Source organism: Mobula birostris, chromosome 8 (assembly GCF_030028105.1).
Source record: "Mobula birostris isolate sMobBir1 chromosome 8, sMobBir1.hap1, whole genome shotgun sequence".
NCBI classification, from domain to species: Eukaryota; Metazoa; Chordata; class Chondrichthyes; order Myliobatiformes; family Myliobatidae; genus Mobula; species Mobula birostris.
The window spans coordinates 93,339,799-93,367,355 of record NC_092377.1 but is presented as its reverse complement, the minus strand read 5'-3'; the positions used below and the strand labels follow the sequence as shown (position 1 = coordinate 93,367,355).

Here is a 27,557-nt window from a genome sequence, read left to right as displayed (position 1 = left end):
CCCACTTAGTGTATATTGTGCCTTTCTTGTTAGAACATGAGTGAAGGGCAGCAGGAGTAGATCAGTGAGCCCCTTGTTTTGACGGGGATTGGGGATGGAGATAAACAGGGAGCAGGAAAGAAGGACACATGGCTGATATTCAGGAGTAGAGCAGTGGTTAAAATTGATCCAGGAACATAATAGCCAACCTGGGTGATAGTAAGTGGATGCGGGGGAAACCCAGGGAAGCATTGGATGTTGGTCCATCTTGTTGGGTATGGTCTTTCATTGATTCTGTTATTGAGTATGCTCACAAGCATATGGGTGGTGGGGTGGAGAAGCATCTCTACCAAAGGAGGTGTAAGGTGCTCCTTCCCTCCGCTAACCTGCAGGTTACCCTTGGGCAAGGTGTAGCACCTGCTTAGCCCCCCAATCAGGGTCACATGAAGCTATGGGAGGAGGTGGTGGATGGTCGTATGAGCAGCCGGTGCAGATTCACAAGTCCTGGCTATGCGACCACTGACGCCAGGCAGACAATCTCTAAAAAGCATGGATAATGGCTGGGGTCACCCGTCTTGTAAAGACACTGCCCAGAAAATGGCAATGGCAAACCACTTCTGTAGAAAATTTGGTCAAGAATAATCAAGGTCGTGAAAAGACCACAATCACCCATTTCATATGACACTACACATAATGAATGAGCCCAAAAGAAAATGAATCTCTGGTTTTATATATATATAAACTTTGAGAATAATTTTACTTTGAACTGAATAACTTTTGTTTCACTCTCATTCAAAGCACAAGGTTGGAATGTTTGTATTTATTTAACACCCACTACGAACTAAATGTTCCTTATAAACTGAAGGGTAAGTTATGACCGAGATGGCAACTTCAGCTCTTTTACTTTTCCTTGAATCATGGCAGCTTAGGGGGAGCATGGCCCTCAATGTCACCTCTTTAAAAAAAATGGCCTCTGACGGTACAGCACCCCTGTGGTTTGGCATGTGAATGGTCAGCCTGGAGAGATTGCTCAGATTTCAGGGCTGGAACTTCAACCCCTAGGTCAAGGTTCCAGGGTAGCTTCTATTCTGCTAATGCCCTCAGGTTGGGTGATGCCAGAACTGGAGGTCACAGGTTTAGGGTGAAAGGTCAAGTAGTTAAGGGGGATCTCCTTCACTCGGAGGGAGATGTGAGTGCGGCCAGTGGAAATGGTAGTTGCAAGTTCAATTATAACGTTTAAGAGAAGCTTGGACAGGTACTTAGAAGGGAGGGGTATGGAGAACTATGGTCCAGGTGTAGATCGATGGGACTAGACAGAAGGTCAGGTTGGCGTGGACTAAATGGGCTGAAGGGCCTGTTTCTGTGATGTTGTACTCTATGACATCATTTTTAAACAGACCTCCTATATGATAAGATGTACCCTTGACCTCAAGATCTCCCTTTGTATGGCCTTGCACCTAAATGTCTGCCTGCACTGAATTTTCTCCATAACTGATGTATTCTGCATTCTGTTATTGCTTCATCTCGATGTGCTGATGGGATGAGTTGATCTGTATGGATTGAACGTAAAACAGTTTTTCACTGTATTGCAGTACATGGGACAATAATAAACCAATTACCAATTGACTTGGAGTTGAGAGGGTTACAAATTGAGCCCTGGTGGGCAAATAATTTGTACATCGTTATGCAATGAAAGCTTTCCTCTTCAACAGGAGAGCAAGCGGCTGCAGAAGGAACTGACGGAAACGGTGGAGAAGTTGGCTGAGTCTGAGAAGTTAGTCAGCAGGTTGCAGAAGGACCTTGACTACATGTTGAGAGACAAAGCAAGTACTTACTCCTTGCTCAGATTTGGGTGGGACCCTTCCTGTTGGTGAGGGGGCTATTGAGGGTCATTGAGAGGTACAGCATAGAAAGGCCCTTCAGCCCATCGTGCTAATCGTCAAACATCCATTAATATCAGTCCTACAATAAATACATTACCATCAACTAAACCCCATCCCACCCCCCAGGTTCTACCTCCAACCAGCAGGGTAGGGGCAAATTGCAGCAGCCAATGATCTTGCTGACACCATCGTCCTGGGGATATGGGAGGGAACTCAATCACCTGGAAGAAACTCCAAAGCACAGGAAGAACATGCAAACTGCAGGGGTCAGGACTGAAACCGTGTCACTGGACCAGTGAGCAGAGGTTTTATCAACTGTGCCACTGTGCTGGCTTTGTGGGGTTGTCACGTGTGTTGGTGGGTGGCTGTAGCAGATTCGGAATGGGGGAGGGAGGTGTTTTTTCCCTCTTTAACTGGCCAAGTTTATTGTATCTTCAAAATCTCCTGGATTTTAGATAGGTCCATGAATTCGGGACTGTGTTTGCAGGCTGCAAATTCAAACCTGAGAGTCCTCACATTGTTGACGGGCCTGATCCCCACCCCTGGGGCAAATGAATTCAAACCAACTCCCTTGAACCTCAGCTTCCGGGATACACCACCTAAAGACATTCTGATTTGCACTGCCATTTAACTCTTGGAGACTTGTTCTCCCTCTCTTCAGTGTCCAGGAGTCTCGCTGCATACTCTTTCTGCTGACTGGTGTGGCTGCGTTGCTTTCCCCGTGATCTGACGGCTTGTCCGAGGATCGTCTCTTTGTCGCGGTAGAGAGACTTGTTACTTCCTGAGATCCCGAGTGCAATTGTGTCTGGAGTTTAGCCGGGGTCACCCGTGGTGGTGAGGAGATCCCAGGCAAAGAACGGTCAACCAGGGCCTCAATGGTGGAGCTGGCGGAAGATGGTGGCACGTCACAACGGCAGTGAAGGCGGAGGAAGGCTGCAGCAGTGAAGACTCACCGGTCATCCTGCACTCCACGCCACCGGACCCTGACCCCAATCTGTCAAGGACCGTGTGGTGACCGCCCGTGTATCAGCCTCCCCCCGTTAAGCAAAGTCACACACAGGCGTTCTCCATTCAGGGAATCCACGTCTAATATCCAGGAGTTGAACAAATATTGGAAAGACCGAAGAATTAAGGGTTATTGGGAACAGCCACCGAAGAGGCATTGCGTCTAGTGTAATCTAGCCCCAGCCATGTGGAATATGGGGGGAAGGGTGGGTACGTGGGGCAGGTTTGAGGGACTCCTGTGCTCCTGAGAAACATTACGTACTCAGATAGACGCACACTGCATTAATTATTAAACATAAATATTAATAAAGAAATATTAAAATTCCACGAATAGGAGCAGGACTATGTGTGTGATTGCCTGAGGGCCTGTGTGGAGGTGGAACATGAGGACAATCCATCCCAACATCTCGTAGGCAACTCCATCGGACTCGGCTCGAATTGCATCGATTGGTTGATATGACCGCACACCATTTTACTCATATTGGTCACCGATCTGTTCTGCTTTTAAGGCACTGTGGAATCTATTTTTGAAGCCACTGTCCCCTCATCCTTCATTCAGATATTGGTCCTCGGCTGGGCAGTGAACATGAGGGAGTCGTGTTGGTGGCCACAGCTAGACTTCTGCCTGACCACCTTCCGCTCCTGTAGCTGCTGAAGGTCAAGGTTGGCATACAGTGAAATGCATCGTTTGCATCAACAACCCACACACGCCTGAGGGGGTTCTGGGGGCAGCCCGCAAGTGTTGTCTCACATTCCGCACCAACAAAGCAAGCCCACGTTACTCAGCAGAACGACACAGGACACAGCAAGCACCAAAACAACCAGAGCAAAACCCCACCCGTTCTTCCCTCCCATCCGCGCATGTAGACATTCATCTAACCCCAGGGCAGGCTGTCTTCTTTGGCCTCCAGCAGACTTGGACTTGGATTTGTAGACACTGGGCTTTTGATTTGATTTGACCCAAGCGACGTGTTTCACTGTATGTTTCGATGTTTTGAAGATTATGTAACAAATAAAGCAAATCTTTAATCTTTAATCATTTGCCTCGGGAAGAATCTAGCTCTCCAGAATTTCTCAGTGTCTCTGGACTGACGAAGGCAGGATGGCTTTGTCTGCGTGAGACCACGAAGGACTGAGCTCGGGTTCAGTCTGAGATTTAATGGGGAAGAAATGTTGTGGAAGTCGCGTGCCGATATAATTATTCCCAGGAACGGGTAGACAATTAAAAGGGGATGGAAATTGATCCTGAGGTTTTAAAAGCATTCACAACATTTATCAAATCCTTCATCTACCCAGATAGTTGACCCAGGGAATCCCAATGATGTTTCTCTGCTGTATCCTTTATGGGTTGGCAGGCCTGGCAATTTGCGTGTTGGAAGGAGAGGAAGTGACATCATAAGTGCACATGCAAGCTGGTCACGTGATCCCTACCCCTGCACCATTGATTCTGTTCACAGGGTCAACCTGCCACACTCCGATTGGGAGGAGAATCAGAACACACGAGACTCTCAGCAGGTTGGGCAGCGTCCATGGGGGATGAATCGAGGACCCTTTATTAAGGCTGGAATCGTGAGAGGACACACATGTTTCTCTCCCCCCACTGTCTTGCCGAGAGCTTCCAGTGTTTTTGCTTTCTGATTTCCAATGTGTGCAGGTTTTTGCTCCAAGGTCTCAGGGATTTGGCAGGACCGCCAATCAAAGCACGCAAATACGGGCTGTTTAGAGGGACGTGGGCAAATAGGGACTGGCTTGTTGGGCACCAGGGCTAGCCTGGATGAGTTGGGCCGAAGAGCCTGTTTCCGTGCTGTATTATTCCATGAGTTCAATTAGTACCAAGTGGCAGGATGAACTGGTGTTTTTTTGGGTTCAAACTGCCAACAATAGATCATGGGACCACTGGAACACCTCTTCTGTGCTTTGTCTAATGCGCTTTTCCCTTTCCCTTCCATCCTACCCCCCTGCTCCCCACCCCACCCTGCAGCTTGGAGCCCTGGATCATCCGAACTTGGAGCTCCTGGGACAAGAGGAGCGTTTTGCGGAGATTATCGTGGCGTATGAGCAACAGTGCAGGGTAGGTGTTGGTCACGTGTGAGCCCATGTCGGGGAGGTGCCGGGAGGGTTGGCCAAAGGGATTGGCGCTCAGTGTAACGGGGAAAGGAGAAGCATAGAGAGGGAAGCAAGGGCAGTCACGGTAAGTGATTACCATAATGCGTTTACAACGTCAGTGATCATCGACAGGGGCTCAATTCCCACTGCTGCCTGTACAGAGTTTATACGTTCTCCCCATAACCATGTGGGTTTCCTCCGGGTGCTCCAGTTTCCTCCCACATCACCAGGACATAGAGTTAGGACGAGTGAGTTGTTGGCAAGCTACGTGGGTACCGGGAGCATAGCGACACCTGCGGGCTGCCCAGCACAATCCTCTCTGGGTGGATTTGACACAAGCGATGCATTTCACTTCCTGTTTCAGTGTACGTGTGACAAATAGAACGAATCTTTCTTGATCTTGAAACTTGGCAGATGCAACAGTCAAAATCAGGGAGGCCAGGATTGGAGTGGTGTGGGGTACTGGGAGTTGAAGGGCCAGGGAGCATCGTCGATGTGGAGGGATGCATGAAAGTCTAAAAACGGATGGCATTGTCCCCTGACGACTCTCACTGGTTTTTATAGGTGCACCGTAGAAAGCAGTGGTTGGTATAGCGACAGATCTGCCCAGGACCACAAGAAATTTCAGAGAGTCGTGAGCGCAGCCCACGAAAATCAGCCTTCCCTCTGACCAACTCCGCTTACTTCCTGCTCCCTCAGGAAAGCAGCACGTACACCGAGATTCCTCCCATACTGCTCGATCTTCTCTTCCCCTCTCCCATTGGGCAGAAGATCCAAAAGCATGAGAACATATGAACCACCAGGCTCGAGGAGAGCTCCCATCATCCCACTGTTCTCAGAGTCTTGAACAGAGCTCTCTTACACTAAAACACGAACTCTTGATCTCCCAACCTGCCTCATCGTAGACTCACAGAGCAGTAATGGCCCTTTGGTCAAACGAGTCCATGCCAACCACAGTGCCCATCCATCCAGTCTCAATTTCCAGCCTTCAGCCCATATCCCTCTGCAGCTATCCATCCCAGTGCTGGTAGCTGATTCTATTGAACTGACTCAACCACTTCCTCTGGCAGCCTGTTCCACGTGTCACCACCCACTGGGTGGAAATAGTTACCCCTCTCACCCTAAATCATTGGAGGCTTGTGCAGTTCGGATTGGGTCATTACATTCCTGGTTGGTGGAGATTGGGTGACCAGGAGACCTGTACAGTACTGATGTGCAGAGGGTGTCCTGGGGATCTGTATAGGACTGACGTGCAGAGGGTCAGGAGATCTGTATAGGACTGACGTGCAGAGGGTCAGGAGATCTGTATAGGATTGACGTGGAGAGGGTCAGGAGATCTGTACAGGACTGACGTGCAGAGGGACAGGAGATCTGTATAGGACTGACTTGCAGTGGTGACTATAGCAGGGAAGAAGTGTCACCAATGAATGAGCTGAGGCCATGGTTGGACACCACTTACGACACGGAGGTGGTTCCATTACTGTCTTCATCCTGGATGAAGCCTAGCTTGGACACAGGTCAGTCCCCAACAGTGTTCAAGGAGAGAGGTGGAGTTGCTGGCTCACAGTCCATACATGTTGCAGAAACCGAAGCTCATGGATTTGAGCTTAGGAAGAATTTTTGACTTTTTCCCCAATAACTGGTGTGGAACACAGAGTGTAACAGGAGGGGAGCTGAGGGTGTTGGTGGAAGGGAACAGGAGAGAGAGCCGTGAGCCTTCGATAAGCATCGAAACAAATGCTTGTGTTCAGTGATCCTACTGAAGCTCACAGTGAAGGAGAGGGAAAGAGGGAATCTGAAGGGTAAGACGAGCTAGTGGGAAGTGAAGACCTTGCAAGTAATAGGAGCAGGACGTGGTATTCAGCAATGGCTCGTAAAGGGGTCGGGACATGGAGATACCGTGTTAGGTTGAAAAGTACAGGCATACTCTGCGGCAATTGTGGCTGCGTCAACTTTGGTCACAGAACACTTGAGTGCTGCGGTGGGGCAGAGACCTGATTGGAAGGGTTGAAGGAGCAGCTGATAAAATGGGCAGGGATTTCAATAGCACATTCAAGGATGTTAGAATAGGAAGAGAAAGCACGGCTGAGATAGAATTCTAAGTCTGCCGCTTTGAAATTCCTGCTTCTATATCTTGTGCTCTTAACTCCCTGTTTCCAGCTCTGATAAGGCTCTGAGCAAACATATTGCATCACCATATTAGAAAATAAATGCAGGTACTTAATAAATGCAAGTAAATTGTTGGCCGAAACTAGCAGTGTTCAAGTCTGATCCTCCTAGTTAGGCAAAGTATAGTCTGTCAAGAAGGGTTTGGTTTATCAGTTTGACTGTTATGATGTTGGTAAGATCTGACCTCCCTGCACATTTTATAATTAAAACTCCTTTAAGAAACACCGAGTGTGTTAGTGGGCTGAATGTTACCGTGGTGCGTGGAATTCGTTCCCTGTTGTTGCCAAGCCTCTCTTGCTTCCTGTCTGGATAAAGTAAGGACCAATTCAACCAGAGACTTGTACTGACTTTGTTCAATCTCTTTTATTCTACTGCCTACCTTTGGAGTTACTAGAGGGTGAAGGTGAGCATACAATAAATCATTATTTTCTGCATGGAGTCAGATCTTGTCTGCTTTACCTCTTAAAGTAGTCTTATTTTTCCCTACTTTTCATCGTCCTTCTGCAATTTAAATGCTGAATCTCAAAGGTAAACTTAGCAAACCTGTGATAAACTATAAAGTGAACTCTCCTTGGCTTGACAAACCGGATGTCCCAGCAGGGCATAATCCTATTTTCACCTTTCACCTGCCAGCTTGTATTTGTTTTCCCCTCATTCTGGCTTCAGTCCCCATTCCAGCCCACGTGAAGGGCCTCAGCCTGAAATGTTAACTGTTTATTCCCCTCCGTTGAACCTCTGGACCTCCTGAGTTCTTTCAGCGTTTTGACTGCGTTGCTCTGGATTTCCATTATTGCAGAATGTCTTGTGCGTATAATCCCTCTGGATTTTTATGCAAGAAATTAACTTTAAAGGTCACCATCAGGGAATGGACCCAATTACACTCTGTGGCCATGTACCTGCTGTACCTAATAAAATAACCACTGATTGTATGTTCGTGATCTTCTGCTGCTGTAGACTAACCACTTCAAGGATCAACATATTGAACGTTCAGAGATGCTCTTCTCCACACCTCTGTTGTAATGCGTGGTTATCTGAGTTACTGTCACCTTCTTGTAAGCTTGAACCAGTCTGCCCATTCTCCTCCAACCTCTCTCATTAGCAAGGCATTTTCACTGAGAGAACCGGCACTCACTGGACATTTTTTTTTTACTTTTCGCGCCACTCTATGTAAACTCTAGAGATTGTTGTGTGTGAAAATCCCAGGTGATCAGCAGTTTCTGAGACACTCAAACCACCAACAATCATTCCACAGTCAAAATCACTTCAATCACGTCTTCCCCATTCTGATGTTTGATCTGAACAACAACTGAACCTCTTGACCGTGTCTGCATGCTTTTATGTGTTGAGTTGCTGCCATGTGATTGCATTAACGAGGAGGTGTACCTAATAAAGTGACCACTGAGCGTAGATTATTTGTCAGTGTGTAGTTTAAAATCAATGGATGTCTCAGTTGAATTATTGCATTCAGTGGCTGGGAAGTGCGCAGGAAGAGGTGGTAGGATAAATAATATCTGATTAATGTATTAATTCCAGTGTTAGCTATAGAACAGACTAATGCTGCAAGATTCTCTTTTTGCCTGCCTCTTGAAATCTTAGATGTTAATTATGAATTGGCATGAGTGAACTTTGGAGTATCACTACGTTAAAAGCAAGCTTGTCGGTGCTAAAATCTTTCTGTAATTGCGGTGTGGCTTCAAGCATTGATGACTAATTGGTTTTTTTTAGACTAATATATTATTGAAAGTTTTGCTTCAGCTATTAATCAGAACAGTGTCCCCAGCATGCTGCCTTCTCATTGCTACCATCAGAGAGGGGGTACAGGAGCCTGAAAATGCAGACTCAATGTTTCAGGAACAGTTTCTTCCTCTCTGCCCTCAGATTTCTGAATGGACAATGAATCAACCTCACTATTTTTTTTTACTCTCTCTGTTTGTACTTCTTATTTAATTTAATGATAGGTATATTATATATTCCTTATATACTGCATTCTACTGCTGCCACTAAACATCAAATTTCACAACTTGGCTTTCTTGCTTCACCTATTCTATTACTCCAGTGTGTAATGTTACGTACCCCGTAACTGGGTTGCCAAACCAGTAGAAATGGATCACTCAGTTGGAGTCTGGATTACTAGAACTAAGAAAGTTTTATTAAAGAAACAAGCAACACAGTACTCTAATCAAAAGGATAATAAATGCAACAGTTCAGCAATGATAAACACACATGTACACAGAATGAAGATAACAGGATCAATCAAGCTCTATCGTTGTCTAGGGGTAAATGACCAGTTTCAAAGTGACGCAAAGTTCAGTTCAATTTAGTTCAGTTCAGTTCGCAGTAATCGCTGCCGTGGGAGATGGACAGTGTTGGGGGGAAGGAGAGAGAGAGCAAAACGAATGAATATTCAAACGGCTTCCACACAGACCTTCGCAGTCAGCTGAAGGGTGAGCCCTTCATGATGTCATCTGAGGTCACCGACCGTGACCCCCTCCGTTTCCAGATACGATCGTTTCTCTGCGGTGAACCTGGCACCCAGGCAAGGGTGGACACACACCAGGTTCCCGCCGATCGTGCCTTTCCACCCTGTACGTCTATGGCTTGATCCCACGACCAGCCATCCAAAACTTCCCACCGACTTGTGGGAGACGCACCGCTTCCAGGGTCTCGTTACCTCGTGGTGTCGTGTGTCTTGCCTTAGCGAACCTGTCCCTTTTAATCCCCCTGCTGGGGTATCGCCTGTCCATCACTTCAGGGTTCAAAGGGGGAGCCGATCTTGACAGCTCTCCTTCCGTTAACTCTCCCGTCCCTTCATTAACATCTCCAAATGCTGCTCCATTGTTTTCCTTATCTCTCTTTCTCCTGAAGTCAGGTGGCAGACCAACTGCTGATCCCACTGGTGCCAGCCCAGGCCAGCTAACATCTTAATTTATGTGTATTCTTGTCACAGTAATAACTTCCCTGCGTTTTCATCCCGTTCTTATAAAATTCCTTGTGGATGGTTGATGCCAGACGAGCCTGGGTGTATGATGCGGTCCTTTCTGTAAGTGGTATGCATTGCAGCCCAGTTTGCTGAGTACCTGGGTCTTGAATGACCTGGAAAAGTGTTGTAACTTCGGCACTTTCTGGTGCTGTTCTGAGTTTAGATAATCCAGGATCCTTCTCCTTGGGGCCAAGAAAATATACCCAGTGCCCACTTTACTGGGTTGTTGTTTCATATGGTAGGTGTTTTTCTCTTCACATTTCTAATTGTTTTTTGTCAAGCCACTCCTCCAGCTCGTGGCCGCATTGTTGGACCGCGGCAAAGCCGTATCGAATATTGGTGAGAGGGCGTGTTTGGACCAGGTGAAGGATGTCCTGGGTTGGGGCACCACAGGGGCAAGTTGGGGTTTGTTGGGCGCCCCATCGGTGTAGTGTTTGCACTATTTTGGCTTGTCGACTTCTGAGTCTATTTGCGGCTGTCCAGCTTTTTCTGGTAGCTGTAGTAAAGCCCAGGAGGAGCGAGGTGGGGTTGTTGATCAGATCTCCGCTGGGGTGGGGGGTGCCACTTATTGGCGCCACTCAGTGTGTTCATCATAGGTATCGAGGTTTTTCAAGTTGTAGAAAGTTTATCGGGATTTGAGTTGGGAAGTTGGAGGAGCATTTTCGATGAGTTTACAAACTGGAATTTTGTTGGGAATATTTTGGATACGCTTGTAGAATTTTGCTGAAACTGCTTTTCTATGGATCTCTGGGGGTGCTTTTCTGCTCATTGTTGGGAGCCATTGGAAAGGTGTGGACTTTAGGGCTCTTGAGAAGTATGGAGCTCTGTATTGATGATGTTCATGTGAGCACTTCTCTCCCAGGTGGGTGCACGAGAAACCTGGTGCCAGGCTAGATGTTCTTAGAACTGACTGGTTAACACCCCATTTGGTTCCTGCTAACTTCCTGATCGTGGCTGTTCTGGATTTCAGTTTCTTTGCAAGGTGGATCTTGTATGAGAGAGTTTGATCTAATGTGACTCCCAGGTACTTTGGGTGCGGATCTTTGGGCAGATGTTTGTCATTTAGTTTGATATTAAGTTTAAGCTTGGTTAATCAGTTGTCCGGATGAAATGTGGAAGATATTGCTTTGTTGACATTAATGTTTGGGTACCGCTGTGAGAAGTAGTTGGATAAGGGGTTGCTATCTTGGGTAAGGTTTTTTTAATGGATTTGACATCGTTCAGTTGGAAGGGTACACCTGCTTGTTAATGCTTTATCCAACAAAGGAAACGAGACTAAATGTGTGACTTTCAAATAGTTACCATGGAGATCTTAAACACGAGATTCTGCAGATCTTGGAAATCCAGGGCACCACACACAACATGCTGGAAGAACTCAGCAGGCCGGGCAGCATCTATAGAAAGGAATAAACAGTTGACATTATGGGCTGATGCCCTTTGCCAGGACTGGAAAGAAACGACAACCGATCGTGTCGACTGTTTATTTGTCTCAACAGATTTGTCTGCTGAGTTGCCATGGAGATCTTGTTGGCCACCTGCTGTGTGTTATGATTCTGTTTTAAGGTAGAAATGGTGCCAGAGACTCTAAATGCATATATCTGTGTAGACCTCTCTCCACCACCTCTGTATTTTATCAAGTCAAATGGTTCAATGCGGTGAATCAGATTAAAAGTCTGTTGGGGGGTGTGGATTCTCCCCAAAACACAAATTGGTGCCCACATGATGTATGTGCCAATTGTGCAGAGGCACAGACTGCATTGCCAAATCGACATCACCCATTTTGTGCTTCCGTTCAAGGAGAAGGTATTCCTGCTGTGGTCTAGAAATACTCATCACCACTAGTCCATTTCAGACTGCAAGATCTCATTGCCAAAGTGTAAGAAGTTCAGTCTGTTCTGATAGGTGGTTTGATAGTTGTGAGATGAGACTGTTGTAATTGTATGTCTATGAATCACTCATGGCCAAATTTGTCGCCACGCGGACAGATGAATTCAGCGGAACCTTGCTGGGTTGTTTTTGATCTGTGTGCTACACACTTCATGCTGGCAGGTTAGTCAGATGGATGGTCAAGGGTGAGTCTCTGCATTGCAGCCCAAACACCAGGAGCCAGGGTGTTCAGAACACAACCTGACACTGCCGGCAGCCGTGGGTGGAAACTGGTTGTATAACACAGACAATGCCCATAGAATGAATCTGCAGTCACGTGGAGTAGTGCAGTTCTCAGGGTGACTGATGCAGGAATTAAGCGGCTCCCTCTCTATTGTGGACGGGCTGCGGTTTATTGCCACTCCTGCCACTTTCAGTTTCCTGCATTAATTTCCCCAGGAGTTACGTGACCACAACGACGAGCTGAGGTCTGAAATGGAGGCGCTCTGCTCCCAGCTGCACGTCGGGAAGCACCGCTATTCGGGCAGTGATAATAAGAATTCCATTTCGACGCCAGCTGCCGACTGGGTCACCGGGTGTGTTGCTGATCCTGGTAAGTGAAGACATGTCTAACAGTGAGCTGCGCCCAAACCAAACCGTCACGGAAGCTAGCCTCCCCTCCATGGACTCTGCCTACACTAGGACCCCACCCAGCCCGCACAGCCTCTTTGTATTCCGCTCCTTCCAGGCAAAAGATACAAAATCCTGAAAGGGCGCTCAAGGACAGTGGTAATAAGGTTATCAAATGGACCTCTTGTATGATAAGACGGGCTCTTGACTCTCAATCTATCAGATTAAGAATACATTCTGCATTTTGTTATTGTTTTGCCCTTGTACAACATTGATATACTTATGTTTGGAATGGTCTTACTGGCCATTCAAAACAAACTTTTTCACTGTACGAGGGGTAATTGACAAGTTTGTGGCCTAAGGTAGAAGGAGCCAATTTTAAAAAACCTAGCACATTTATTTTTCAACATAGTCCCCTCCTGCATCTACACACACAGTCCAGCGGTCATGGAGCATATGGATCTTGGATCTCCAAAAAGTGTCCACAGCAGGGGTGATTGATACGTTCATGGCCTAAGGTAGAAGGAGATGAGTTATTTAGCTCTTGTTACGTGCACATGCAGGTCAACTCTTTGAGTGATTATACAGAAAGTTTGAAGTTAATAACTCATCTTTTTCTACCTTCGGCCATGAACGTATCAATCACCCCTGATGAATTATTAACTGATGAGTTATTAACCTCAAACTTTCTGCATAATCACTCAAAGAGTTGAACTGCAAGTGAATGTAACGAGAGCTGTATTATTCATCTCCTTCTTCCTTAGGTCACAAACTTATCAATCACCTCTGCTGTGGACACTTTCTGGAGGTTCAAAATCCGTATGCTCCACGACCGCTGGACTGAGTGTGTAAATGTAGGAGGGGACTATGTTGAAAAGTAAATGTGCCAGGTTTTCTAAAATTGACTCCTTCTACCTTAGGGCACAAACTTATCAATCACCCCTCATATCTTGATACAAACCAATCAGAAATGACAACATCAGCAATTCTTACTACAGAATAACATCAGGAAAGTTGCATGAGATTTCTAAAGGTGCAAATGGATTGGGGACAAGTGTATTCCAGTAACAAGAATGTGTGGGCAGACAACTAGAGAACAGTAGTACATCAATGTGAGATTCTGCCAATGCTGGAAATCCAGATAAAATACACACAAAATGCTTGAGGAACAGGCGAATAGGCAGCATCTATGGAACAGGGAATGAACAGTCAACATCTTGGGCCAAGACCCTTCATCAGAACTGGAAAGGAAGGGGGCAGAAGCCAGAATAAGAAGGTGGGGGGGGGGCTAAGAAGTTACAAGCTGGTAGGTGATAGGTGAAGTCAGGTGAGGGGGAAGCTGGGATGAAGTGAGAATCTGAGAGGGGATAGGTAGAGGAGATGAAGGGCTGGAGAAGAAGGAATCTGATAGGAGAGGACAGTAGACCATGGAAGGAGGGGAAAGATGAGGTGAACCAGAGGAAGGTGAGAAGAGAAGGGGTTTGAGGGAGGCCAGAATGGAGAAAGCAAAAACAAAGAGAATGGGGAGGGCTGAGAAATTAGTGGAATCGATGTTCATGCCATCAGGTTGGAGGTTCCAGATGGAACGTGAGGTGCTGCTCCTCCAACCTGAGAGTGGCCTCGTTGTGGCAGCAGAGGAGGCCACGACCTGACACGTTGGAATGAGGAGCAGAATTTAAACTGGGTGGCCGCCAGGAAGTCCGGCCTGTAGTGGTGAATGGGGCGAAGGAGCTTGATGAAGGGCACCAGTGGACCACTTGTTCTCTCAAGTCTTTTCCAGCATCCAATGCGATCATGGCTTGTAACCTCAACCCTCCCTAAAATCTCACTCCCTTGCTGATCAAATATTTTCCCAGCTATGCCTTAAAAATATTCAGGCTCGACCCCACTATCCTTTGAGGAAGGCAGTTCCAAAGACTCACCGTCCTCTGACAGTAAAATTTTGCCTCATTTCTGTGCTAAATGGGAGATGGGAAATTATTTTTAAACGGGGATGACAAGAGCATTTTGGGAAGTTAATCCAGGACAGGATTTGCATGGCAAGCTGCAGGGCTGTGAAGAATGTTGTAGAACGGAGAAGCTGGATGGTATTAGTAGAGTAGGAATACTGAAGAGGGCATTCGGCATGCTGGTCAGGGCACTTGGTATAGAAGTTGGGACGTCAAGTTACAACGGTAAAGATACAAACACGTTAATTCTGTTAATTTTTATAATTCTGTTTACATTGTAAATACATGCTGGTGTTCATGTATTTATGCACATTTCATTCCATATCTGTACTTTAATCTCTAACTTTATCAGCTTTTAAATTTCTGTGTAATTCATTATTTTTATTTTTTTTATATAATTGTTGAATGTTTTTTTTGTTGTTGTACGTCGTGCCCTGAGCAACACACCACAGCAAGTTCCCAATGCATGTAAATGTACACGGGGAATGAGGTTGATCCTTGATGCCTGATGCTGTTGAGATTGTGCATGAGATGATTATGTGCGGTGTAGGTCACCTGGCTGAAGGAAGGATGTCCATCAAAAGTTGCCTGCCTTTGGTCTGCCGGTGCATCGAGGTGTGCGTAGAGGAATGCTGCCACCTGTTTTTCCCTCCCACCCCTCTCCCTTCGGCAGACTAGCACTTACATACCACCCTACCGCAGCCCTTGCCCTCTGGTCGCTGCACTTAACCCCCGACCCCGACCCTCTGCAGTTTAAGATCCGCTTTCGTACCTCTACGTCTTCCCACTCCTCCTGCAGCAGGTGCTTACTCGTCCACTGAACACTCCCTGTATTCTCTGTTTGATTTTTCTCCCTACTTCTGCTCACCTGGTTGGTTTTTATTTTCTGAACAGATAAGGCTTTGCCGGGAGACCAGCGTGCCAATCTGAGCATCGAAGCAGAGATTGCTATCGAACACCAGAGGAGGCAGCACCTGCAGGAAGTGCAAGACCTCAAGATACAATGGCGAGCAAAGGTTAGTCTATTCCTCAGGCATCTGTTTGTGCCCTCCTCGCAGGCGAGTGTTACTGCGCTCATCTTTGGCAGCCGGTCATCCTCGTGCCTTCATTTCCAAGTTTAAACCTTATAAAAAGAACATGACTGCACTGCGGAGGGGCGGAGGGCGCAGAGGAGATTTGCCAGGATGTTGCCTGTGATGGAGCATCTTAGTCATGGACAGACACTGGATAAGCTGGGTCTGTTTACCCTGGAGTACAGGAGGCTGAGGGTGGGGTTGGGGGGTACTTGATGGAAATATGCAAAATAATGAGAGGTGTAGTTACTGTAGACAGCAAGAAACTTTTCCCCAAAACAGATGTGCCTATAACTTAAGAAAGTTGGTTTATTGTGCACCTGGCTCGAATACAAACTCAGTTTGTTAGATAACTCTGCTAACAGCCACGTCGCTCAGTGCTGAGAAGGCTGCCTTTCATAAACAATATATGTCTAGGGTCGGTATGATCTGGGGCTCAACCAAACAGGAAAGGTGGGATGTCTGATTGCTGTATAAATACTGCTCCATGCAAAGTTATCATTCGTCAGAAAATTAACACCAGCATAAAATTACAAAAGAAATATATTTACCAAATTTTCAACCTTAACAAGCAGTTACAGAAAAAGAAAAGAAAATTAAAGTGCCCATCACAGTTAAACCAGCCTAAATGTGCGTATCACAGTTGGAGCTCATTTCTGGGTGTGTCGCTTTACTCACACACTGGACCCACTGTCTGCATGAGGGCACCTGCCACGGTCCGAACATCCCTCAAACACCATCTCGAACAAACTGGCTCTCAGGAGGATTGGCCCTTCCTCCTTGGAGCCATTCAAATGCACAAAGCACCTTTTACAACGGGGACTCTCCTTCAAACGGCATTCTGGGGGCATCTTCCCTTGTGCCCCACTCTGCAGCTCCCACCCAAAAAAAAACCCAAAGCAGACTACTGTCTTCCAGAAATCTGGATGTTCTACCGGACAGAAAGTTAACGACATGTACCAAGACAACCCCAATTGGCTGACACCACATTTCTAAGTTGGACAACATGGTTCCTTATCTTTAGCCAAAGCCAAAACACTCATACTAGCAGGACACACTGCTCTTAAAGAAAACTGATAAAATAAAAATACCTCATAGCATTGCAGTAGAAATCTTTCGCAGGGCATTACATTTGTAAGGGGTAAGAGGTTTAATGAGGAACTGAGGAAGAACTTTTATACCCTGACAAATAAAGCTAATTTTATCTAGATATCCCTTGACATGTATCCACCTGCCAGGTCTTGCTCTATGCCTTCCCCTTTCCTTTTCATATTGACTTTCTCCCGTCTTTCTTTCCAGTCCTGAAGGGTCTGAACCTGAAATGTTGACTGTTCATTTCCCTCCATAGAAGCTGCCTGAGTTCCTCCAGCTCCTTTGTGTTACAACATACCTGTACTGCCTCCAAGCAAGAAATTTCACATCATTTAAATCACATAGTCATGGTGCACTACAGCACAGACCCAATCTTTCACCCCACCTCCTATTCTGCCTAGTCCCATTTACCTGCAACTGGATCACAGCCTGTCACACCCCTCTCCCATCCATTTACTTATCCAAACTTCTCAATGTTGTGACAATAACTCTGATATCACATCATTGGTCTTTGTTCTCTGCTCCTCCGTCCTCCTACAACTTCAATTTTTTTGTTTGAGTCTCTAGCTTTTTCTATCCCTGAAGAAAAGCCCTCAACGTGCTATATTTATTCTCCACAGATAGTGTCTGGGTGTTCCTCCAGAATTTTCTGCCTTCAGTCAGCTTTCCAGTGGTACTGAATTTCAGATTGCAGTTCTCCCATACCATTTGCATCTCCTTCCTTCGTTTACATGTTCCACTGGACTTTTTCACTTCATCCTGTCACACTTCCTTTTGGTCAGTTAACCTCTCTTGTAGGCCAGTCTATCACACACCACCTTTCTTTTTCTGCACCACACACCCTATTTCACCCTACTGCATTTCATTGGCTTTGTATCGGTACTCGGCACAATGACAATAAAGTTGAATCTAATCTAATCTAATTTCTCAGCATTTTCTGATTCATTGATTCCGAACCTATTCCAGCCCAGTGAGGTGTCATTGCCCTGACTTGCCCTGTTAACTTTGCTTCTCACTCCATTAGATGTCAGTGGCTTATTGTTCTATCACATTGTTATTTCTTCTTGCTGCTGCCATCGGGAAGGAGCTACAGGAGCCTTGGGTCCCACACTACCAGCTTCGGGAACAGTTATTACCCTCAACCATCAGACTCCTGAACCAGCGTGGATAATTTCACTCATCTCAGCACTGAGCTGATTCCACAACCTATACACTCACTTTCAAAGAGGCTACAACACATGTTCTCAGTATTGTCTGCTTACTTACCTATTTATTCATCTATTTTTTTTATTTGCACAGATTGCCTTTTGCATGTTCGTTGTCAGTGTTTGTGTGTAGTTTTTCATTGATTCTTTTTACTGTGAATGCCTGTTAGAAAATGAATCTCAAGATAGTACAGTGGATTTTAGTTAATTGGGACACATTGGGACCAGTACATTTTGGCCCAATTAAGCAGCTGCCCCAATTAGACAAAGTTTCATGGAAATAGTTAAAAAGTAATATAAAAAAAAGACAAACTGGGTAACAAATTACATTTTACAGCAAGTTAAATACAAATAAAATTATGGACTCATTTTCAAGGACTCTTCATCTCATGTTCTCAATATTTATTGCTTGTTTATTTTTATTTCTTATTGTATATGCACAATTTATGGCCTGGTGCACACTGGTAGTGTGCTCTGTTGGGTACCGTCTTTCATTGATACTATTATGGTTATTACATTTATTGAGTTTGCCCACAAGAAAATGAATCTCAGGGCTGTATATAATGACATATATGTACTTTGATAATAAATTTACTTTGAAATTTAAACTTTTGAACACTACTAATGCTACTACAATACTATAAAACTGTGTATTAGTTCCTAATAGTTATCAACAGAGGAATTCATCCATATCCATTCTTTTGACTGTAATTAAACAGTCAACTCAGACACCTAGTTCAGATAATAAGCTGCCTTCATACAGTGCTTTCAGAGATTGTATCCTCCAAATCCTCATCTTCATTGTAACATTCAAGATGATTGTTGGTACCTTCAAATTCTTCATAATTCCTAACTTGCTGAAGTTGTGAAATTATTTCATTTTCACTCCTGGCTGTTTCTGGCATCTCCAGGCCTCGATGCCTGAAATTGCAGTGAGCAAAACAGTTCTGAATTGTCTCAAGCAACGCACACAAAGTGCTGTTGGAACGCACAAGCCAGGCAGCATCTATAGGAAGAAGTACAGTCGACGTTTTGGGTCGAGACCCTTCGTCAGGACTGACAGAAAAAAGAGATAGTAAGAGATTTAAGAGGGGGAGTGGGAGACCCGAAATGATAGGAGAAGACAGGAGGGGGAGGGATGAAGCCAAGAGCTGGGAAGTTGATTGGCAAAACGGATACAAGGCTGGAGAAGGGGGACAACTTCCCAGCTCTTGGTTTCATCCCTCCCCCTCCTGTCTTCTCCTATCATTTTGGATCTCCCCCTCCCCCTCCCACTTTCAAATCTCTTACTACCTCTTTGTTCTGTTAGTCCCGATGAAGGGTCTTGACCCAAAACGTTTACTGTACTACTTCCTATAGATGCTGCCTGGCCTGCTGCGTTCCACCAGCATTTTGTGTGTGTTGCCTGAATTTCCAGCACCTGCAGATTTTCTCGTGTCTGAATTGTCTTACTGCTTATTTCTTGCCGACTGGCAGTGACAAAAATCACTGCTTTTTGAAAACGAATACAGACAACTGATGCTATTTAAAAACCCAGTGTAGTGTTTAACAGCCACGCAAGTGCACATGATTGATGCTAGTTAGAAACTTGTTCGGCAAGTTTCCTGTCCCAATTAGGTGCATAGTATCCCAAATAAACAAAGGGAAGCCCGGCTGTTTTCTCAATCAGTTTTTGTTCTTTAAGAGTTGTCCCAAATAAGCGGCTGCCCCGATTAACCAATGGCACAATTAATTGGAATTAACTGTACATGGTGACATATATAAACTTTGATAATAAACTTGCTTTGAATTTTTAATGTACCTAAATATAGTGAAATGGTTTTGCTTAAGCTCTATCCAGACAGATCATTCTGTACATAGGTATATGAGGTGGTATAAAAGGGAAGAAACTGCAGGATATAGAGTTAGAGTTACTGAGAAAGTGCAGGAACGTGTGGTGCAGGTAGAGGAACAGTAGAAGGGCCATGATGAGGTACACTGTCATCTTTATCACAGAAGAGCTTTGTTCAAGAGTTCAGTAACAGCGGGATAGAGAGCTGTCCTTGAGCCTGGTGGTAGGTGTTCTCAAGGTTGTGTACCTTCTGTCCAGTGGAAGGGGGGAGAGGAGAGAATGACTGGAGTCCGAGGGATCCTTGATTATGCTGGCTGTTTTCCCAAGGCAGTAGGAAGTGTAAATGGAGTCCATGAAGGGGAGGGTGCTTTTTGTGGTTCACTGCGCTGTGTTCACAACTGTGCGGGTTCTCTGCTCCTGTACAGAGCAGTAGCCGTACCAAGCTGTGGTGCTTCGGATGATGCCTTCTATGGTACATTGATAAAAATTGGTGGTGATGAATGGGCACAGGTGAAATTTCCAAGTTCAAAAAGTTAAAAGTTCAAAGTAAATTTATTATCAAGGTTCACAGATGCCACCATATATTACATTGACATTCATTTATTCTTGGGCATTTGCAGAAAATTAAAGAAATACAATAGAATTTATGAAAAACTATAAATAACGAAGATAAACAACCAACGTACAAAGGAAAGCAAATCATCCAAACAACTTGAAAGATGTAAATAAATAATTTAGCGTTGTGAGTGAAGTTAGACTCTTAAGACCATAAGACAGAGGAGCTTAATTAGGCCATGTGGCGCATCGAGACTGCCACGCCATTCCATCATGGCTGATTTATTATCCCTCTCAACACCCCTGTCCTGCCTTCTCCCCGAACCTTTGACCCCCTTACCAATCAAGAACCATTCAACCTCGGCTTTAAATATACCCAATGACTTGGTCTCCACAGCCTTCTGTGGCAGTGAATTCCACAGGCTCACCTCCCTCTGGCTAACACAATTCTTCCTCATCTCTGTTCTAAAGGGACCTTTTTGTATTTCTGAGGCTGTGCCCTCTGGTCATGGACTCCCTTGCTATAGGAAACATCCTCTCCTGATCCATGCTAATTAAGCCTTCCAATATTTGATCGGTTTCAATGAGATCTCCTCCTCATTCTCCTAAACTCCAGAGGGTACAGGCCCAGGGCCATCAAAAGTTCTTCATACATTAACCCTTTCATTCCTGGAGTAATTCTCATAAACCTCCTCTAGAGCCTCTCCAATGCTAGCACATTTTTTTCTTAGACAGAGGACCCAAAGCTGCTCACAATACTCCAAGTGCGGTCCGACCAATGCCTTATAAAGCCCCAGTGTTGCATCCTTGCTTTTATAATCTGGTTCTCTTGAAATGAATGCTAACATTACATTTGTCTTCCTTGCCACCATCTCAACTTGCAAGTTAACCTATAGCAAGTCCTGTATGAGGGCTCCCAAATCCCTTTGAACCTCTGATTTCTGAATTTTCTCCCTGTTCAGAAAATAGTCTTGGCCTTCTGTCTACCAAAGTGCATGACCATACACTTCCCTGCACAACATACCGTCTGCCACTTCTTTGCCTGTTCTCCTAATCTGTTCGAGCCCTTCTTCCTCAACACTACCTGTCCCTCCACCTGTCTTTGTATCGTCTGTAAACTTTGCCAAAAGGCCATCAATACTGGCACCTAGATAATTGTCTTATAACATGAAAAGAACACGGATCTCTGCAGAACACCACTAATCACTGACAGCCAACCTTTATTCCCACTCTCCTGCCAGTCAGCCAATCTTCCTGTTGTTCATTGTAAGGTAATATCATGGTGGTCCCAGGACAGACCCTCTAATAGGGTTAATGTCACTTTGTTGTTGGAGCCACAAGAAGGCAGCAGCTCTGACTGCTGGGCCACTGAGCCCCTCTTACATTGTGATGGCGAGCTGGGGTAACATTGCTGCCATTTTGCAGGTAAATTATTATGAGCGAGAAATTGAACTGATGAAGAGGAACTTCGCGGAGGAGAGGAGACACCTAGAAGAAAGCTTTAAGGCTGAGATCAGTGAACTGGAGGAGGAGCGAGTGACAAGAAGCCAGGAGATGGAGCGACTCCAGGGTTTAGTAGAAGGACTCCACGATCAACAGGAAGGAGCAGAGGCCAGGCACGCCTGGGCAGTCGCCGAGCTGCGGAGGGGACAGAAAGCTGCTGAAGGGGCCCTACAGGCAGAGCTGAGGGAGAGGCAGGACGAGATCAGCAAGCTCAGAGCAGAAGAGCTCAGGAAGGATGGAGAGACGTCCGGGGCGTTGGAGGCGCAGGTGGGAGCCAGGCTGGCGCTGCAGAGACGGGAACTGGAAGAGTCGTTTGAGCGGGAGAGGGCCGATCAGCAGCGGGCCTTCGCCAGCGAGAGGCTGGAGCTGGAGCAGCGGCTGCTGGAGGAGAAGCTGGGGCTGGAGCTCCGGCACCAGGGGGAGCTGCAGCAACTGAGGTAGGTCTTGCTAAGCAGTGTCCATTACTGCGGGGAATAGAAACGAGAGCCAGCCTCTCAAGTGCTTGCTCATACAGAAGTGAGCCTGGGCTTGGCTCTCACCTTTCCATCAGTGGCTCCCTGACAAGTTATCAGGAGAGATTGGATGGGCTAGGTCTGTTTCCTCCGGAGCTAAGGAAGATGAGGGGCGACATCATTGGGGTATATAGAATTATGAGAGAAATGGGAAGGGTCAATACCTAGTGTGGGTGGGGTGTCCAAGGTCAGAGGTCATGGGTTTAAGGTGAGAAGGCGGAGGTTTAAAGGTGATTTGAGGGGCAAGTTCTCCTGCACAGAAGGAAGTGCTGGAGGCGGGGACAGTGATGACAGTTGAGAGAGTACCTAGGGGCCGACCAGGAGGACGTGCTGAGGGAGGTACTGAAGCTTGGTGCAGCCACCACAAAGGCTCAGTGGGGAAGGACCACAGCGTACTGGGGAGGGTGAGGAAGCCCCTCAATTATTGCAGTCGTGTACCACCCCAGGGGGCCTCACGAGTGGCAGCAGGGCCATTGACGTGTAGGAATGTGATAGGACAGAACCGAGAGTACAGTATTGACTATGAATGTAAGCAAGAAAAGGCATTACATGGGTCTACTCTTGTAAATAACTTTTATTATCCATAAAGTTTATTTTGATGTCTAGACAGGTACCTGAGTAAGCAAGTCATAGAGGGATGTGGAGTTAATGCCGCCAAGTGGGAGTAGAGTAGAGAGGCCTGCTAACGTAGATACAGGGGGCTGAGGGGTTCTGTTTCTCTGTGGTACAGCTCTTGCTTGATAAGGTTGACATCCACCCAGCCCCCTCGGGGGGGGGAAAGGGAGCAGGTATAAGACATGCCATCATTTTAAAGTTCACTGCTTGGTCACAGATTTGCATTGTCTTTCCATTGTTGTGGTCAGGTTAGAAGCATGGACTGTCTAAATTAATTGCATTAGAGTCCAATTTCAATGCAAAGGAAGGGTTGCGATAAGATTTCTCCGTGGTGAAGAGTTGGTTGGTCCATGCATTTTGGCTGCTGCATTTCTCGTGTTTCAGCCCTGACTAAGCTAGAGAAATACTGTAAATCTTTGGTAGTGTTGGATCCTGATGTTTATGATCTGAGGTTCTTCAGAAGTTGAGAATGAGGCATAAAACTTGTTGCTTACAATCGTTTATTAACGAAATGAGGGGAAAGGAAAGAGAAAAAGAATGGAAGACAAAGAGCCTGGTGGCAAGGGTGAAGAACGAAGACAAAATAGAGAGCGAGCCGGCATGGTCTAGTCCTCTTATAGTAAATTCCTGATCTCACACACATTCCACTGGAAAAATTAACCAGTAAGATAGCAACTATACAAGTAACACGATACCCGCCATTGAAACTTAGGTTCTTCCAGAAATACACGAAGGGAACTGCAACCACTAAAAAAACTCACTGAACAATTACACGTACGTAGATAATTATATAAAACTACAAGGAAAATAACAATTCTGCAGTCTGATCCAACAGTAGTAAAGGGTAGCGATGAAGTGCAAGTGCTTTCTTAAGACCAAGGTGATGGAGACTCCAGGAAGCCTTGGTGACCTGAGTGAAGAGACAAACTCAGCAGTTCAGACAGTATCTGGAGAGGGTTATGGACAGTGGACATTTTGGGTCAGGACTCTTCATTTGGACTGAGAAACAGAGGGGAGACAGTCAGTATAAAGGGGTGAGGGGATGAGGTGGAGCAAGAACAGGGAAGCAGTTGCTGTCTCCAGGTGAGGAGAGGTGGGAGAGGGAAGGAGTGTAGTAATTGGCTTTAATCGCTGTTCAGCTTGTAGTCTGTTTCTGACGCTCAACAGGAATTGTGAAAATGTGTTTTGTAAATGTTTTCAATTAGTTTAATGAAAGGTATTTAAATATCTCTAGGAAGGCAACACAGGATGAATTTAACGAGAGGTTATCACTTTTGGAGGTCGAGCATATTGCTTTGACAGAAAAGAATCAGTCTGAGCTGATCCAGAGGCACAAGCTGGAGATGAGGGAGCTGGCGAAGCAGCTGGGCGTGGAGCGAAGTCAGTGGGCTGCCCAAGTTCAGGCCGCACGCCACGAGGCCGACGAGGAGAAGCTGAAACTGCAGGAGGAACGCGGTGCGATTCACAGCACGTCTGCAACGGAAAGGGAAGGAATGGAGAGCAAGCACACGGAAGAGATTGAAAGCTTAAAGGCACAAGTGAAAGGAACACAGCCCGTGAATGGTTCTGGAGATCAAACCCATTGGGACAACCCAAGCTGTTGCCAAGGCATCCGTGCCCTTCCCTCGAGCAACGAGGAGCCTCTTTCTGCAGAGAGGATGAGGAAAGAAGAGGAGATGCTCGGCTGGCAGCAGGAAAGAGATGAGCTGGAATTAAAGCTGAAACAAGTGACAGAAGAATCTGAGCGAAAAGAGGAGTTACTTGAAAATGAGATAAGGAACCTGCAAAGCTTGACTAAGCTGGAGGCAGGGAAAAAGGCCGAGCAGAAGTACAGGTTTGTCATAATAGTTTTCTTCGAGTCGATAATGACTACCTTACTGCTGCTACTAATCACAAGAATTGTGTCTAATTCTTGAACTGACAACTAACCTCAATAATCAAGCATGCCAAACTTCTCCCTCTGGCAACAATGAAATTGAGTTTGTCACCTCTGGGCCGCGCAACTGATCAAGTGTTACTTCCGCACTGTCACCAGGTTTAACCTATACTGTGCCGTGGTCTGATGCTTCGTCTGACGTTCTGACTTCCACTAATCACACCCTAACTTTTCCAGCTGTACCCTGGGCTCTTTGCTCTTGCTAAAGACCGGCAGGTTGTGGGGCTGTTGCAGACTGTGATTGAAAACTCTCGCTGTAAAGTGCGAAGCACGGTTGATGCGCAGGGGAAACTGGAGTTTGAAGATAGTATCCTGGAGCATTTCAAGCAGTGTCCACTCAGTCTTTCTGGGGTTGGATCGTGCTCCTTCATCAGCTGGCTCTGCGAACCTCCAAGCCCCTTACCGGCAGGCTTACAGCACCGAAGTTATTGTTGGTGCAATAAAGCATTCAGGTGAAAGTCTTTCTGTCCATTATTTTAAAGAGAGTATCCACTTTGCAAAATGTGGATAAACAGAACGAAAAAGGAAGCCATTTGAGCCAAAGTCCCTACTCTGGCTCTTTAAAGGAACCATCTGCCTGCTCTGTATTTCCTCGCTATCCATCTTTGGCCATTGTTACTGGATAGTTAGCATCTCAACGATCGAAGTAATCTTTTTATCTCTTGTGTCCTAACTTTGAACAAAAATTGAATTGAGTGTTACTTCAAACTTAAAGAGAGCAGTCCAGCTTCCCTGGCCACTGGCTGGTCTCTGTGTACTAATCAGGGGGAGTTTTTAATTCTACCTATTTAAAATAATGGACCAAAGAACTTCATGAGGAAAAAAACAATGCACTTTATTGCCATTAATGTACAGAACTATTTCAGCTCACTGGTATTTGGATTAATGTGATGTAATGAAATTGCCATTTCACAATTCACCATAGTGACTTGCTGGTATGCCTTTAATAATGGTCTTGCGGGTGGATAGCGCAAGTAAAGTAGAAAAAAAGCTGTTTCTCTAATATGATTCTAAGTGTCTGGAAACTCATCAGAGTTAGCAACGCCGTGTTGTGGTGGCAGGTGCTGCACTTGGCTGTGGACATTTGGCTTCATTGACTTCAGTGGGGCTGAATCCCCGGGGCAGAGTAGAGTGCACCAGTGCTCCTGTGTGGCCTGTTTGCTGTTGCTGACTGGGGTTGACAATACTAGGCACCGGCCATTCTGTTCCCATGTTGTGATGGTCAATGCTTGGAGACGGTTCATTCTCTCCAATATCAAGACTGATTTGTGCTTAAGGCACTTAAAACCCGGTGCTGATGTACTTCCTGAGGTGCTTTGGAGAGCAGCTGTGGTTATTTGACAAGAATAATGTGTCCCTCAGATATGAGTCTGAAATGCTTGCTGAAGAAAACTCTTCCTTGAAAAGGAAAGTAGCAGTGTTTCGTCAGGATTTTCGGGATCTGGAAGGAAAAGTTAATGAACACAGGTAAGCAGGCGTGCCGTCAGAGTTTTATGAAATTCACAGATTTCTGATTGCTCTTTATATTTGGCCTAAGACAACTCTTGTCATGCACAGAAAACAAGTGGCTTGGTTGAAAGACGAAAGGGAATGCAGACAGAGGGAAGTCGAGGAACTGCAAAAGCAGGTAAGGGTCTGCACTTTGAGGCACAGACACAGAACCGGATTTGATGGAAGCAAGAACTGCTTCCCTCTCCACAGATGCTGCCTCACCTACCCTAGCATTTCCTATCTTTGGCTTTCAGCACTTGAAGTTTGATTTTTTTTCTTTACTGGGATTTGGGTTGGTCTGAAATGTTTTGAAGTATTGAGTCTTTCTCTGGAGTGTAGTTTCACCATAGTGACTTGTTGGTATGTATTTAATTTAAAGAATGTGGCTTGGTTATCTTAGTGTAACAAAGAAACCGAGACAAGTATTGAGACAACCAGGCATTGAGTTACAGCCCTGCTCTTTTGCCTTTTATGGTGTAGATTTAGTTCAGTCTGCAGCTATCAATTAAAACATTGTTCCTTTTATCAACTCTGAGAAGGAGACTGAGGCAAACCCGTCCTATCTGCACCTCTTGGGTGTTTCTCATAAAGTTGAAATGAATACTGGCAGATGCTTAACACTGTTGTCACCGGAAAAAGCAGACAGTCATAGGAAAGCTGCGTCTGAATACTTAACATAGCAAGGCAATCTGAAATACTTAAACAACTAAAGAATGAGAGGTGGTGGGTGACTATGTGCTCTGTGGAAACCCACAAATGAAATGTTTTCATTGGCCTTTTCAGGAGCTTGCGATATCAGTCGGAACAGAAATTGATAGTGTTGTTGACATTAACCTCAAGTTCTTAAAGCGGGGAAAACACGTTCTTCACTATCAGTGAAGTATTTCAGGCTGAAACTTTACCATATAGTTACTGCACCATCTCCCCTTTTGGTTGTTGAGAACCAAACAGTAGTTTGGCGCCAATGAGAGGGATGAGCGTAGCCTGCAGTATAACCTTTCAGTGGCCCTGGCTGGTCTTGACCTGAATTAATTTTGTACACCATGTTCTGAATAAATGCCTCTTGTGTTTGTGTGCGGCTTTGGATTATGGCCAGTGTTGAAAACAATTCCTTGGGTTGGACAAGTGAAACTAGCTGTTCTAAAGTATAATGGTGTCAGATCGGATCAGCGAAGCC

At 45.7% G+C, this 27,557-nt stretch overlaps 1 protein-coding gene across 3 annotated transcripts in view; it reads left to right on the top strand.

The window, feature by feature from the left end:
* The window catches only part of ninl (ninein-like), a 105,694-nt gene that overhangs the window by 61,572 nt on the left and 16,565 nt on the right, over nucleotides 1-27,557 (top strand). For all 3 annotated transcript variants that reach the window (XM_072265671.1, XM_072265672.1, XM_072265670.1), the window contains exons 12-19: nucleotides 1,692-1,802; nucleotides 4,849-4,938; nucleotides 12,448-12,601; nucleotides 15,462-15,583; nucleotides 21,749-22,263; nucleotides 24,188-24,787; nucleotides 26,252-26,356; nucleotides 26,447-26,516. In XM_072265671.1, the coding sequence (XP_072121772.1) occupies nucleotides 1,692-1,802; nucleotides 4,849-4,938; nucleotides 12,448-12,601; nucleotides 15,462-15,583; nucleotides 21,749-22,263; nucleotides 24,188-24,787; nucleotides 26,252-26,356; nucleotides 26,447-26,516 (1,767 nt within the window). The remainder of the gene's footprint in view (nucleotides 1-1,691; nucleotides 1,803-4,848; nucleotides 4,939-12,447; nucleotides 12,602-15,461; nucleotides 15,584-21,748; nucleotides 22,264-24,187; nucleotides 24,788-26,251; nucleotides 26,357-26,446; nucleotides 26,517-27,557) is intronic.